Source organism: Lepisma saccharinum, chromosome 15 (genome assembly GCF_977018435.1).
Source record: "Lepisma saccharinum chromosome 15, izLepSacc3.1, whole genome shotgun sequence".
In the NCBI taxonomy this organism is placed as follows: domain Eukaryota; kingdom Metazoa; phylum Arthropoda; class Insecta; order Zygentoma; family Lepismatidae; genus Lepisma; species Lepisma saccharinum.
Genome location: NC_139243.1, coordinates 7,394,302 through 7,409,621, shown reverse-complemented (window position 1 = coordinate 7,409,621; position 15,320 = coordinate 7,394,302). Strand labels below are relative to the sequence as shown.

Here is a 15,320-nt window from a genome sequence, read left to right as displayed (position 1 = left end):
GGCATCACTTATGAACATTTTTTTGGGGAACGGGGATGGCAATGTTGTTGGAGGATGTGCCTCTAGCTACAAGACGTGACATGATTTATCAGCATGATGACTGCCCAGCTCGATCCCCCATCGATTTGAAGCCTTGCGACTTTTACATTTGGAGCCACATGACAAGACACAGGTAAACTCGCAAGAAGAGCTCAGGGACAGGATCTTAACAGCTGGTCAACACATCAAGGACACCATCACATAACGAGTTAAGAGACCAAATGTCCGTAAAAAACCTGCGTGCCTGCATTCGTAACGGAGGTGCCTACTTTGAGCAAGACGTGTAATGTTCTTTAATTGTATTGTTCATTGATTCCATTCACATGAAGATGAATGAAGTATTATTCTTGTACACAAATGTGAATGTTAGCAACATTTGTACCTTGTTGGATAGCAGATGTAACAAGGAAGTAATTTAAGTAATTTGTACGCTTCGTGTCATACCATTTTTGTTATTAGTACGTTGCCAAGTAAACTAAGAGTGCATTTTTTTATCATCACTTGTAAGTTTAGACCCACCCGGTACTTACATGTGATTGTTATTTGGGAAAAACTTAATTTTCAACGAACCACTTATTTGTTAGCTATCAGAAAACGCTGAAATAAGTTCCATACAGTGAGCAGTTTTTTCTCAATTCATCTATTTATGTGGAAAATTGTCATTTTTTAAAAAAAACAATTGAAATTCGATTATCTCGAAAACTACTAATTTTCGGACGGGGTATCATATGGTCATATTTATTGCAAATTGTCTCTACTTTAACCCCTTTCAGGGAATACATCTAATTACCAGTCACCCTGTATATTTTATATTGTATATAGCTTCAATTGTTTATTTGTGTATATCAAATGCCTTTAGTAACCTGCACTCCATGGGCTAATTCATTCTGAGCGCGGTACTTACTTCTAGCCAGTGTGCGTAGAGAAGCCACTCGGGACACAGCCAGAAACCATTGCGGACAATTATAAATACCGTAAGCCTAACGTGGCACGTTGTTATAACACCAGCTTCAACTTCGTGTAAACAGTTTTCCCTATACAGGAGTGCATGGCAAGTGTAATCAAGTGTTATGTGTATATACCTTATAATTCATAGTTATAGTTATCAGTGTGTGTGCCTGCGTTTTCTTTACAACTCCCAAGAGGATCGCGTTGAACTTTGCCCTAGCGACACAATCCATAGCAGAGAGATGTAAGTGGTAACATACAATTTCCTACCAGTTCGGATCATCATTCATTTCTGGTTCTACACTCAGTATTGGTCCTTTACGGTCCGGAACGCATTCACTGTGCTAAAGCTAAGCTTACCTGAGCAGGATACGTTTTCCCTTCCGTGAGTCTGCTCCCCCTGACGACGAACATCCTGGTGCACTTGATGTCGAGCTCCGACTTCCTCTGGTGGTTCCAGTTCTGCTCGCATCTCATCTGGAACAGCACCAGGGCGTACTCGATGAAGGCGCTCGCCAGGAACATGATGCACGCCACCAGCCACACCTCGATTGGCTTGATGCCGCTCGATGAGGGGGAAGAGTCCCTGCGGAACAGAAGATTGGTGAAGAGGTTTTCTCTGGATATCAGCCAGGTGATTTCCGGATAGGCTTCAGAGCTTGCGAGAGCTAACGTTACTCCTAATTCTTGAAGATAAGAGAAAACCTCTTCATCGTTCACCCCCAGGAAAGCTCCAAGAATTATTTCGAAAGATTGTTTAATGTTTTTTGGGCCATCGGCATGTATGACATTTTACACCCTTCAGTCTATACGAGGAAAATGCCCTTATCTGAAATTCGCACCTGGGTTAGAAAAGGAGTGTAAAAAGTCCCTTGAGATGCAAGGTTGTAAAGGGACCTACACGGGACATGCGTAACACGTCAAAATGTAAGCAAACACTAAAAAATCTCCCTGAAATAGAGAGTGGAAATTGACCACTCTTCTCACAAATCTAAAAAAAATCGTTGTCATCCTCTCCCAACATGGATGAAAGTCGCTGGGAAGGTTAAAACCAGGGTTGGCAAAATTTGTGTTTTTTTTATAAAAGAAACAAAACAAACAGTGTTTTTGTTTTAAACATCTTTTAAATGTTTTACATAGTTTTTTAAACAGAGACAGAAAATAAAACATGTTTTAAACAAAAAAAACGTTTGAAACTTAATGCTAATAAGACTTATTATCTAAGAATAATTATAAGAATCTCTTAATCATCCAAGGATGGAGGTGTAAGGGGTGCTCCTTCCACGTAGTGCACCCAATAGTCAACCTCAATTCCACGTAGTACACCCTGGACTGCAGACTAACGAGCCTCTGGCGACTGGCCATATAGCCAGTATAATTTTGTTTGTGTTGTCCTGTGTTTTGTCATTATTTGTGCTGAGTGCTCCTTTACAGCCTCAGCTTTTCACGAAAGTCAGAAGATTTTATGATTTTAGTTATGCAATGCAACGTTAGAGTTGTTATGTGTAACGATAAGGGGCTGGAACCCGTATAATGTGACGGGTGCAAAATAGCCTTAGTGCTGACGCACCCAAAACTTTAAATTCAAATCAAAATCAAAATCATCCAAGGATGGACTGTGTTTCTATTATAAGGTAACATCTTGACTAATTTCCTAAAGTACATATTTATGTTAAGCCCCTATCACACGGAACTGGATTTCTAGTAGAAATGCCCTAGTTGGCGCTGAACTGACTTTCTAGGTAGAATTCATGGCCGCCTGGCTCACTGCTTGACTGGTTTGGAGGAATAGGACATGTTCTAATTGCTACTAGCTTTCCTCGAATGGATTCTGTGGAACAGCCAATCAGAGCAAAGTTTGGCATTGTGAAGATAATCTGTGAGTTTCCAAAGGAGCGTTTTTTGTCTGTGCTGTGTTTTCCGAGTGCTGGTTGTTTATGTTATAGTTTATCCGTTTCTCGATAAAAAAAGAAAAGGAAAGAGATGACGTGCAGTGCATTCTTGTTCAGTTCATTAGTATTTAGGTATTTATGCAAAGCGATGAGATGTGTACGTGATAAATATGATTAGTTGAAAATGAAAATTCTTATTATTACAAGTGTATTAATAAATGTTTGACTTTTTTTTGGTGAATGAATCCTGCAAATCTCATGTATGAATAATGCAAACACGAGTTAAAAAGCTTGATTACCATGAAAAACTCAATATGCTGACCAATTTATTTTATTAAAAACATAAACTAAACGTAACTTTTCAACCTTCTAGCGAGGTCTTCGTCAGACTCTGCACCAAGTACAAATGTAACAAGGTACAAAACAGGACGATATATATACACAAACATTACTCCCCTCTAGACTAGACTGCTAGAATGTTCCAGAACAACTTTATAATAGTCTGGAGGGGAGTAATGTTTGTGTATATATATCGTCCTGTTTTATACCTTGTTACATTTGTACTTGGTGCAGAGTCTGACGAAGACCTTGCTAGAAGGTTGAAAAGTTATGTTTAGTTTATGTTTTTAATAAAATAAATTTCTACCTTGGTCAGCATATTGAGTTTTTCATATCATGGAAACAGGGCCTAATGGTGTTATAATTGATTACCATATTTTTTTGCGCCAATCTCTAGTCCATACTTTTCCTTTTTTAATAAAAGCACAAAGGAGTAATTTTCTTACAACATTCTTCAAATTGCTCGTCCACCTTTAAGCCTGCTTTAGACGAAAGCATTTCCATTAACATTTTTCCTAGCATAAATGCTACGTAAATGGTTCCAAAAATCTTATAACAGATAGTACTTTCAGTTTTACACCAAAGCATTTCATGGATAATTTCGGTTATCTGTTCCAATTACAATGTATAATACATACAGCACGAAAGGCACGTCGTGTTACACCGTCTATGGTGAGTGCACGGTGTTTACAATTGAAAAAGCTAAAATGTTCTTCCATACGTGTACAGTAAACGTTGTAAAGTATGTAATTAATCAGCGCCATTCTTCTCTACCTAAAACAATTTAATACGAAGCGATATTCCTCTCGGTTGAATAGATATCGTATTTTAAAAGTGTGAAGTGATACGTTGTTTACATCTCACGCGGCCGCCATTATGGGAACAAAAGACTATCGACAGGTACGATGTAACAAGTATCGTGTGAGGGGCTTTAGTCCTAAATGTCGCTTGTTGGCTGTTCAGAGAAGCTTAAACTAATTCACAGTTGCCAGGCCCCACTCAGTCCACGTGGTAGCTACTCTGTTTTTTGCTTAAAAACATATTATTGTGAATGCAACTAAATATTGACATTAAGAACTATGTGCAGCATGTTAAGTGAGGAACAAAATTGTTTCATGCACATAGTATCAAATTTTAAAAATCTTTTAAACACTGAACATTTACAAGTGTTGTAAAGAAACAGCCACGTGTTTTAAACGTGGCCCACGAGCTTTCATCAAGATATGTTTCTTTGTTAATTGATGTACGTACATTTTCAGTCACTGAACAGATTTATATGCACAATAAACAAAATTGACACGGATTGAATGAAAAGGCAAAGTTACAAAACACCACAAACTATCAAACAACTAGCATCAAAATGTGTTTTAAACAAGTCTAAAAAAAATGTTTAAAACATTTGTGAAAAAATGAATCCATGTGTTTTAAACGTTTAAAACAAGTTGTTTAAAACACTTTTGCTTTAAACATGCCAACCCTGGTTAAAACTTTGAGGAAACTATAATCGGCACATTCGAGAATGATGTGCCGAACATTTAGAACGAAACTACAGACACGGCACAGCGGAGGAACAAGCCCTTGCAGCAAATGTGAGACGGCTGTGTCCAATTCGAAGTCGAGTTAAGATGACATCTTCTCGACGGGAGGAAGAAGAAAAGAAAACTAGCATTGCAAATGGCTTCCAGAAATAAACAGCAGACAGCAATTAAGTGCAAACTTTTGCAAGAACGTGAACCGTTTTATATCAAGCAAATTTATTTAGAAGTTTGGGCAATGTGAGAAAAGTTGTGGGAAAGATGAGATTTCTTAGGAAAGGAGGATGTAATGATTTTATTATACCGGTTGGCCACAATTAAAGTTACCCAACTCAGAGCCCTCTGTAGCCTGTTTGAGGCATCGTAGAACTCTGAAATTTGGTGAATCCACTATGGCGATATATTAAAATTGTTCAATTTTCCGCCACCAAGTTGAAATGTGGCGCTGTACTTCCATGATGGATTGTAATAATGACGTAAACTGTTCCAATTGTCCTTGCCAAAAACGATTCATTTTATAACAGCATTGTTCAATCACTGTTTGGCAAACAAGAAATTCCCTACCCCATGAAAAGAGGGAAGGTTGGTAATAATAAAAAAGGATGGGAAGAAGGACGAAACAAGCCTGAAGTCATATAGACCGATTTGTCTATTCAACACCTTGGGGAAGTTGTTCGAGAAGATGATAAATAAGAGATTGCAGGAGTTTCTGATCATGATTGGAGGCTCTGGCCGCCGGTACGGTTTCACGAAGGGTCGCTCAACTGAGGATGCAGTCAATGCATTAAAGAAGGAGGCTCAAACATCAGACAAGAAGATAGTGGTGGCAGTATTCGCGGACATCAGCGGAGCCTTCGACAACCTATGGTGGCCGTGGCTATTCCTTACCCTCAGGAGGTTGAATTGTCCGTCAACAATAATCCAACTACTAGAAGATTACTTCAGGAACAGGAAGGTTCAACTAACCTTGAACGAGGAAACCTTCTCCAAAATTTCAACTAAGGGATGCCCTCAGGGGTCGGTGCTTGGACCTCATTTATGGAACCTTAACCTAGAACCCTGCCTTCGTGATCTCAGTAATAACAGTAACATTACAAAAGTTATTGCCTACGCGGATGACATAGCTATGGTATGTGCAGACGACTCCCGTGCTAAGGTTGAGCACAAAGTAAATGAAGCTCTAGAGGCCCTAAGAATATGGTGCAGGGAAGCCAAGCTAGAACTATCCGCAGAAAAGACAAAATACTTGTTTCTAAAGGGTAAAATTAGCACCAGGAGAAACCCATCGATAAAACTATCTGGCTCTATCATTCAAAGATCAGAACATTTTGAATATCTTGGGGTAAGCATAAGTGAGGGATTAAAATTCGATAGACACATACAAAAAATAACTACCAAAGCCGAAATCACAATGCAAAAACTCACCAGGTTGACATCATACCAAGTTAATCTAAATTCCAGCATAATGGAAACATATACCAAGTCAATTTATGAAGCAATAGCCACATATGCGTCATCCACATGGATGGAGGGGTTGACACTGAAAAAGAACATTAGAATGCTTAGGGCCTCTCAACGTAGGATTCTTCTGCGAGTAACGGGGGCCTTCGGAACAGTCTCTACGGAGGCATTGCTTGCCCTTACGGGATACCTTCCGCTGGATCTGGAGGTCCGCTGGAGGGCCGCCAAATATTGGTTTAGGAAGGGAGACGAGGAAAACCTTACTAAATGTGTTGGAATTTTCTTGCCTACTCTACGGGAGATAAGAGAAAGATTCATGGATGCCTGGCAAGGGGAATGGAACGTTGCCCGGAATGGAAGAAGGACGTTCGGCTTCGTCCAACCTACGTCAAAACAAACTGATAACTTCTCATGCCACAAAGGGCTTAATGCACTTCCTGACAGGCCATGGCCCTTACGGAGAGCATCTACACCGGATAGGCAGCAGAACTTCCACAAAATGCGTCGCCTGCGAAGCTCCGGAAGACACCCCAGAGCACAAGGTCTTCTTCTGCCTAGGAACGGGTGAGAACATCAAAAACATGAGGAGGGAACTTCCAACATATGATATAACAATCCTGCTCTCTAAGAAACAGATAGGAAGATTCAAGGCACTTGCAGACGCCGTGTCTTTGGAGGAGCTGGGAAGATTCGAGAAACAGCAAAGGCGACCACCCCAGCCAATACACATACCACAGACCCAATCTTCCATGGAAACCAGGAGAAGAACTGCTGGAAGGCCCCTTGCTTCTCGTGCTTTGCCTCCTACTCCTGTAGAGGAGGAAGGTGAAGAGGAGGAGGAAGCACCCACCAATGTTTCCAGACGAAGGCACTGTGTGGTTTCCACTGGACGAAGGGAGGCCGCAGAGCGGAGAAGAATTCGCCCCGTCCGATTACCAGGAGTAAGACATAAGGATTAAATGGAAAGAGTAATGGCTTCAAAACAAACACCTAGCTGGCACACCAGCTACCATTCAAACGTCGGTATTCCGGCGTTATTCTCTAAACTACATATCATACAATGCATTTATAAATTCTAATCCATAAATCTCATTCAAAATTAAATTCATTAATATTTCAAATATTTTTACCTTTTGTATTGTACTACCTCTATTTTATCATTCAATAATTCATATCAACTATGCTCTTTCCTGCTGAAGTGTATTCATTTCAGCAAACAGATATACAAGGCAGCAGGTAACTTTCTTCCACAGACACAATACTACACACATTTTTACAATTCCAAATGGGAACTGACCGCGCATAATCGCATCAAACTATCTTCAAAATATGGGGGCTGGAGACCGACAGCGGAACACCTGGCCTCTGAGGTGAAGCATACCCATCCCACTGAATTAATATAACTCAAATCAATGGTCTTAAACCACATGCTGATCTACTGTCGCTCTCTGGCTCCCTATGCACTGTTTGTAACAAGAAATTGTTACATGCAGGGCGCGTGAGCTCTCAACACTATAGATTTCGGATCCCAAAATCCGGTATATGTTAAACAATGCATACATACACACAATACTCATATCGTATTTTAAACATATTCCAGCTAAGGTTCATGTAAAAAATGAAAGGTATAGATGTGTTAACATTGTACTGTACTGATACCAATGTAATTATGCTAAATTATATTTATGTTATATATTATGTTATTAAATATTATTGTAATTGTCAATTTTTTATTTCCAGATTTATGTAAAATGCAAATTTCAAATAAAGTAATGGAGCGTAACAATAACGGGGGAACCGTAAAACGAGCAACTAACGTCCCAGTTTTTATCAGAGGCACTGGGACATGCGCATACCCTCGAATGTATGCGGGTGGAGGTTAGGATACAAGTAGTTGTATTGACTGTACTACCAGCGCCGGAAAGGAAGAGCCCTCCTCAAGCAGCTTTGGCCACACTTAAAACTTGCTCAACATGCCCATATGAGTTTTTTGCTTAAGTGTAGCACCCTGCCTAACCCAAGAATTTCGGAAAAATGCCCTCGGGAATTTTTCAGAAAAGAAGAGCCCCCTCAGATTGATTTGCCTATACTTATAAAAGGCACTTCTGTGAGATTGTTGTCCATAAATTTGTTAAAAATATGCCCCTCTTGATATTTTTTTTGCCCACACTTAAAACTAGGCCACCCACACCTACACCCACCCACACCCACCCACACCCACCCACATACACCCACCCACACCCACACATATTTACTTCCGGTTCACTTCCGGTCCACTTCCGGTCTACTTCCGGTTCACTTCCGGTCCACTTCCGGTCTACTTCCGGTCCACTTCCGGTCCACTTCCGGTCCACTTCCGGTTCACTTCCGGTCCACTTCCGGTTCACTTCCGGTCTACTTCCGGTTTAAGTTCAATTGGACACCAGGCCCATCTTGCATATCTAGTACTAAGACAATGCAATATGCAGAGACCCTCTAGAATTGCTCTGTGACCCTCTCATTTCTTACATCATAAACATATGATTTTTCACCTATGAGAATAACACTACATATGGTGTCATCAGGTAATGCCTCATGGAATTCACAGATAATTTTAATGTTTGTCCTGTCATTCACCACAACTTGTTTTCTTTTTGAAGTGTTGATTACAAACATGGGTCTCTGTGCTTTGAATTCATCTGGAGTGTAATACATGTCAGTATTGCCTGTAGTGACACGTTTGAAGGAAGAAAATGCCTCATATAATTTGAGGAAATCATCCTTGGACATGTCTAAATTGTAATTTTCTCTAGGAAAGACCTCATTTCTGCCATTTTTAAGATATATGTTCTTGATGTTGCAGTTATCAAATTTGCTTGAATTTTTTTCCTGATTGTTGTGTCTTCCAGTCTGAAACAGTACCACCACAAAATCAGGCATGTCATATTGTATGCTGGAGAATGAATTTGTAGCATCAAATTCATAATATGTACCAGATGCGGGCTTCTGTACGCATTGATATGTATAAAATTGCAGAGGAACCTGTGGATTTTTTATTATATCAGCTTTGTATTTAAGAGCATAACTGGCCTCATATTCAACAACAGGGATTCTTAACTCCATAGTCTGAATAATGCATTTGCCTGCATCAGGTAGGGTATTGGGCAGAGCTACCCCTGTAGAGTTTAATGTACTGTACCTCATCAAAGCATTATTATCATTGGCAGCTCTTCTAAATGTAATTCTTAAACCACCCTTCCACATAATATCTTTGTAATCTGAGAAGAATCCTGGCAATAGGCGCATGGGGAACAGCACTGTGTGGCTCTTAGATATAATTTTATCACCAGCCTCAAATCCACCGATTCTGTAGTATGAAGCCTCGGTTTTGGATAATTTTAGTGTGGTCAAAGCTGTGGAGGTAATGCCGGGATAATCTACTCTGTTTATAACAACGCCATGCTTTCTGATCTCAATTTCAGAGAACAGATGCGGCACAAAATTATCTACTAATCTTATATTTGAATTTGCCGGGTAATCTGTACCATCGAGCTTTACAACATCAAATTTGATGTATAGATCTGCTCTGTGGGGGTGTATAAAGCCGTCCCCTACATCAAGATCAACCTCAATTTCTGTGTTGGGTTGATTTAAATTTGCAAATGTCCTCCTGTTTGGGGGGAATGATTGTAGCTCATAACTCTCAATATTTTCCATTGTATGTATTTTTATTTAAATGTTAATCTCTATGATTGCAGTTGTTGTGGCTCCAGCAAAATCAACTAATTCATCTTTTTCATTAGTGACCATCAATTCAATATAATCTATTCTATTATGGCACACAGGAAAATATAATGTTGGGGATGGAGTGTAGATGATTGGTTCCATGAATTCAGAATTAGGTTTGAATGTTGCAATGATGCCGGTTTGTTTGTGAGTGCCTATGCCATTTGATTTGGTGATCATACCCTCAGCCACATTACAGTGAATATTCAGAGTCTCTATGGCTAAGAATTTAGGTATATTCATAGCAGTGTGTTTGATGCCTGGTTCAAGTTTTGTGTTGTTCTCAAAGCCTAACAGCTCTCCTATAGTACCCAGTTCCACTGTTTCTGTGGCAGATACAATCTCTACTCTGTGAGTGACAGAATTTTGACTTAAAACTATACCTCTGGGTAATTGAGCATTTAGAGTGGATAGATTATATTGCCCTGGAGTGATGACAATTTTTTCATTACCTACTGCAATTTTGTTGTTGTGGTGTGTAATATTAGGGATCAAGTACATGCCATAAAATGCTCTGAGAGCTATTGTTTTGGGATACACTATGTCATCATGCAATTTGGGTTTCAATATTGAATTTTGGCTGGTGAGATGGAATACCCCCATGATGTTTTAAATACCACAAGGCCTTTTGAAAATTTTCAATTGATGGTTTATTTATTTGAGACATATATCTGAGAACAGATAAACACAAATGTCCGCAATTAACATCTTTGAAATTTTGAACACGGGCATTATTGTAATAAAGATTAGTTGATTTTAGATATTTTACTAAATTTTCAGGTGGAACACCTCCAAATGAATCAAACACAAATGCCTCATTTTTTAAATATTTAAGATAACAAATCCAGTGAGTGCCCTGATTTTTGTACTTATCCAAATTAACAATGCCACACTCTTTGTTGAGTGGTTTTTCTGGTAAAGAATCAGACATGTACACACCTCTAAAATGTTTGATGCCCAGTGGCTTGATTAAAGCTTCAATATCTTGGTTTGTAAGCGGCTCTTGTTTTTTTTAAACTTATTCATGGCTCTCTTAACACCTTTGCCTTTTTTCTCCATGGCAAGATTATGGCGCCTCTGCTCATCTAATTCTGCCCTATTTTTCTTGGCATCTATTACTGTTTTTGCTATGGCAGCTGATCCCCCAGCCAAGCTCCCCACAGCCCCGAGAGCAGCTAAGATGGCTGGGATGGTAAATATGAAACCCCCCACATGTGATTTTTTTCTTGATTGTTGTAATTTTTTTAATTGGGGGGTACTAAGCAACAATTTCATACCATGTCCCTTTGCAATACAAGAATTTTTTTTCTTGCGCTGCTTTTTGGTTAAAAGACTATCAATAGTTTTAAGAGATTTGAGACCTGCATAAGGTATTTGATACATAACACCCTTGGCCTTCATTGTAGGTTTATTATATACATATTCACAACCCCCACCCCAATTTTTGTTTGGTGTTCATAGCTATGGTGGTCCCCAATGCTGCTATTTTTTCACTTAAAGATGCATCTTTGCTTACAAATCTGCCAAATGCAGCCTCTTCTAATTTCTTGTCTGCAACATGTCTCTTGTCAAGATCAGAATGTGTGTTGTATGCTATGTCATGGTCTCTACAAGCAGCATCTAAAGGATTTACACCAGGATCCCCTCTGTTTAATCTATGGTCCAATTTTGTGCCTGGACCACAATACTGATAGCCTGGAATATGTAGTTCAAATGGCAACTTGTTTATAATGTCATTAACAAGGCCCCGACCCTCAGAAATATTCCAAAATTTAGGTGGTAGAGTATTAATAATTTTTATAAGATATCCAATCCCCTTAGTGTCATTCACTATAAAATTAGACAATTTGGTGCTTATCATGTCCATAATTCCAACCTTTTCATTGTAAAAACTGTGATTCCCAGCATTTTCCTCCCCAGCTATCACCAATAACCTATCTACAAGTTTCCTGACATCATCAACCCACACAAATTCTTTAGGCAGGGTGTTGTATTGTTTGATTCCACTGCCTGTCTTAATTTGTGACCATATGGGCTTGATTAAATTGTTGTATTTTGCCCCACTGCTAGACTTGACTCTTTTTTGTGTGGGATCATTGTTCTGGTATAGAGCATCTGATTTTATTAATATTTCTTTGTAATAATCATAATCTTGATCTGTATAGCTGCCAGGCCTTTTCCTAGTCATCAGTTCCCATAATCCAGGTGTTCCGGGGTACTTAACAAAAGCACCTTTTTCTCCAAGTCGAGATTCTGAATATACAATTATATCATCTCCCATAAATGTTACTCTGAAATTGCCAATTCTATGTATGATGCTGCCATCAAGCTCTGTGTCAGCATATAAGCCAAAGACCTCATCTTTATTGTCTTTAGGTGTGGTTAAATATTTTTGAGCAAGAAGACCCAATTCAATAGGATCCTGAGTAGCTTCAATTCTTCGAGGAGCAACAGGACTAGGTGTATGAATACTGGAAAGTGGGGTGAATGGATAATCTAATATGTTCCTGGCAGCTACAGGTACAAGCTCTGTGATCAAATTTTGATTTTGCTCTGTAACAGTTTTGATATTTTTACCTAAATCACTAATAGCATCAATTACAGGCTGTTCTGTTTGTTTGTGTTTTTCATAGATTCCTCGGTTCTCTGATTTCCATCCCTTAAATCTTTTTACAAGATAATCTCTTAATTTAAGATCATCAATAATTGGCCTTTTCATGTTTATTTATTTATGTTTCAATGTCTAGAAAATTGTTGATTTTATTTCTGTATTTTCCAGTATTGGGTGTTCTTGTCATATCAATTGTGACAAACCCATAGCTGTCCTGGTTCCAGCACCTACTGCAAAACTTGGAAAAATCATTGTAGCTCAAGTCCCCACCTACATATTCATCATGTATGTGTTTGAGGTTGGTATGGTCTTGATGAAACACACATATAAAATTGCTGTTGTCTCGGATCAGTTGCTTGGGTATTTTTGAAAAAGTCTGTGCCAGGTAGAAGCAATCAATGTTTTTATGCCGGCCCTGTGTAAAAAAATTTCTAACCTTGTTTTGATTATCCAATATAATGTCATCAAACACAACAACAGAATTATCGAGACAGTCATGAAGTGGCTTAACATCTGATTCAAAAGTGGCAATATCCAATCCATCATATAGCTTCATCAGCTGCTGATATTTTAATTGTTCCAAGCTCTTAGAGAAGATATACAAGTGCCTGTTTTTCCAGTCTAACCAGTTGGGTGCCAATAAAAAATTATCAACCATTAGTGTAGTTTTACCACAAGCAGATGGCCCAACAATAAGACACCTAATATTTTCAGGTAGCAACTTGCCATTTCTCTTAATCTGCTGTTCAGGTTCTGGCAGCCTTTTTATAACATCCCAGGTGCTCATATTATCACTTTGTCTGCATCGATCCAGCTGTTTTCCGGATGACCTAGCTATTTGACAAGTAACTTGTTGCCTTTTCTGCGGATGATTTTTTCTATGAGATATGTGTCAGGCTGTTTAGTTTTGCTGAGCTCTTGTTCATAAAACCTGCCTTTGAGAATTTCTCCTCGGTGATCCTTTATTATATATGTGTTAAGAGTCCCAGGTTTAATTTGAACCACTGTAAATAATTCAGTGCTCCAGTTTGTTGTAAAGCCTCTCTTGAATAAGTGCTTATATTTGCTGATTCTTACTTGATCACCCACCCTGTATTTGGCCCTTCTTATTGTTGGCTGGTATCTAGGATAATAAACAGTTCTGATCAATTTTTGCTCATCAGATGAAGTTACTTCAGAGGGTTTCATGTTGATTGTGGAATGGACCGAGTTGTTATATTTATGTAGAAGTTCTGGAAGAATATTAATCCATTTATAATTACCTTGGAGGGTAAATTGTTTATACATAAGATTTTTTAAGGTTCTGTTGAATCTCTCTACAATTGAGGCCTTGAGATCACTGTAACTCGAATAATGTTTTATTGCCTGGCTTTTAATAAATTGTTGAAACACTGAATTATAAAATTCTTTGCCATTATCTGTTTGCAAATAGCGCGGGGATCTTCCACTCTGATTGATGATTGTCCTGATGGCTTCTGTAACACATGTTCCAGTCTTGGATTTGAGTGGCACAGCCCAGGCAAATTTTGAAAATGTATCTATGACAGTGAGTAGATACTTGTAGCCCTTGTTGATTTTGTCTAAGTTTTTCAACTGCCCACTTGACAACTCAATCAAGTCGCTCTGCCATAAATCATCTATGCCCTTTGTGACTACTGGGAGTCTCTTATAATTATGTCGGGCTTGTCTGTGTAATTCATCAACAATAATTTTTCTAGACATAATATGTAAACAAGAATATTGCAACTATGGGGTGTTCCGCAGCTGATACTGCAGGATTTTCTAAATATAATTTGTCTCCAATATGTATTTTAAATTCCAAAGAGCCATCATCTTCAACATAGGCTGTTTCCAATGTATTGGGATCTGTAAAATCCTCCAATTCTACACTGGTGATTTTCACTTTGTTGTCAGCATTTGTTATTGATAAGGTAGGGTAGTGGTGTGCCTGTGGTTGTAGCCAATATTTGATCTTGATTGGTCTCAATGTGCCCCCAACAAAAAATTGGTAATAAAATTGTGCAGGGGATAGCATATATATTTTGCCACCTGGTGTAAATGGAGAATCATATTCTTTGTTGGGGATGCTGTACAATTCAAGAATTACTGTATGTTTTGGATTCTCGATTATGCCTGTTATTTCCTTTTCTGCTGTGAGCAATCTGCTTGTTACAGATTCAAGGTGCTCATTGATGGTTCTAACAACATCATCATGGCCTGGCTTGATCTTTATGTCCACAATAAGTTTCTTGTATTGTTGCACAATTTCTTGAAGCTGGGTGGCAAAAACAGACAGAGCATTTGCTTGATTGGATTCCATGGTTCCTAGCTGTTGCTTGATATTAGCTACAATTTGTTGCAAATTTTCAACAACTGCCAATTTTGAATTTTGAGCAGTAAGATCATGGACCTGTCTTCTGATATCCTCAAACAGGGCATGCAATTCATTAATATGTTGATTTGTTGGTAGAATGGCCACTGTCTGAGTGAGATGTTTGATCTCTGTCTGGATATTCTTGATATCTTCTGATTTCAATATCCTATTCACTGCCCTCTTAATATTTTTAAGTTCCTGTGATGTGGGAAGATTTGAAACAGTATTCTGCAAAAATTCAAGTGCCAATTTCACATTGTTTAATTCAGAAGCATCAGCCACATTTTGCATAGCATTTTGGAGCAGCGCTATATCTGCCTGAGTGGGTGTAGATTGTTGTAAAATTTCAAGTTTTG

At 38.7% G+C, this 15,320-nt stretch overlaps 1 protein-coding gene across 1 annotated transcript in view; it reads right to left on the bottom strand.

Moving 5' to 3' along the window:
- Positions 1 to 5,322, bottom strand: part of LOC145999755 (glycine receptor subunit alpha-4-like) — a 6,219-nt gene extending 897 nt beyond the window's left edge. Inside the window, exons 1-2 of the mRNA XM_083137046.1 lie at positions 5,318 to 5,322; positions 1,348 to 1,573 (exon numbers count right to left, since the gene is read on the bottom strand). Coding sequence (XP_082993172.1) covers positions 1,348 to 1,573; positions 5,318 to 5,322 — 231 coding nt within the window. The remainder of the gene's footprint in view (positions 1 to 1,347; positions 1,574 to 5,317) is intronic.
- Positions 5,323 to 15,320: the final 9,998 nt, after the last annotated feature.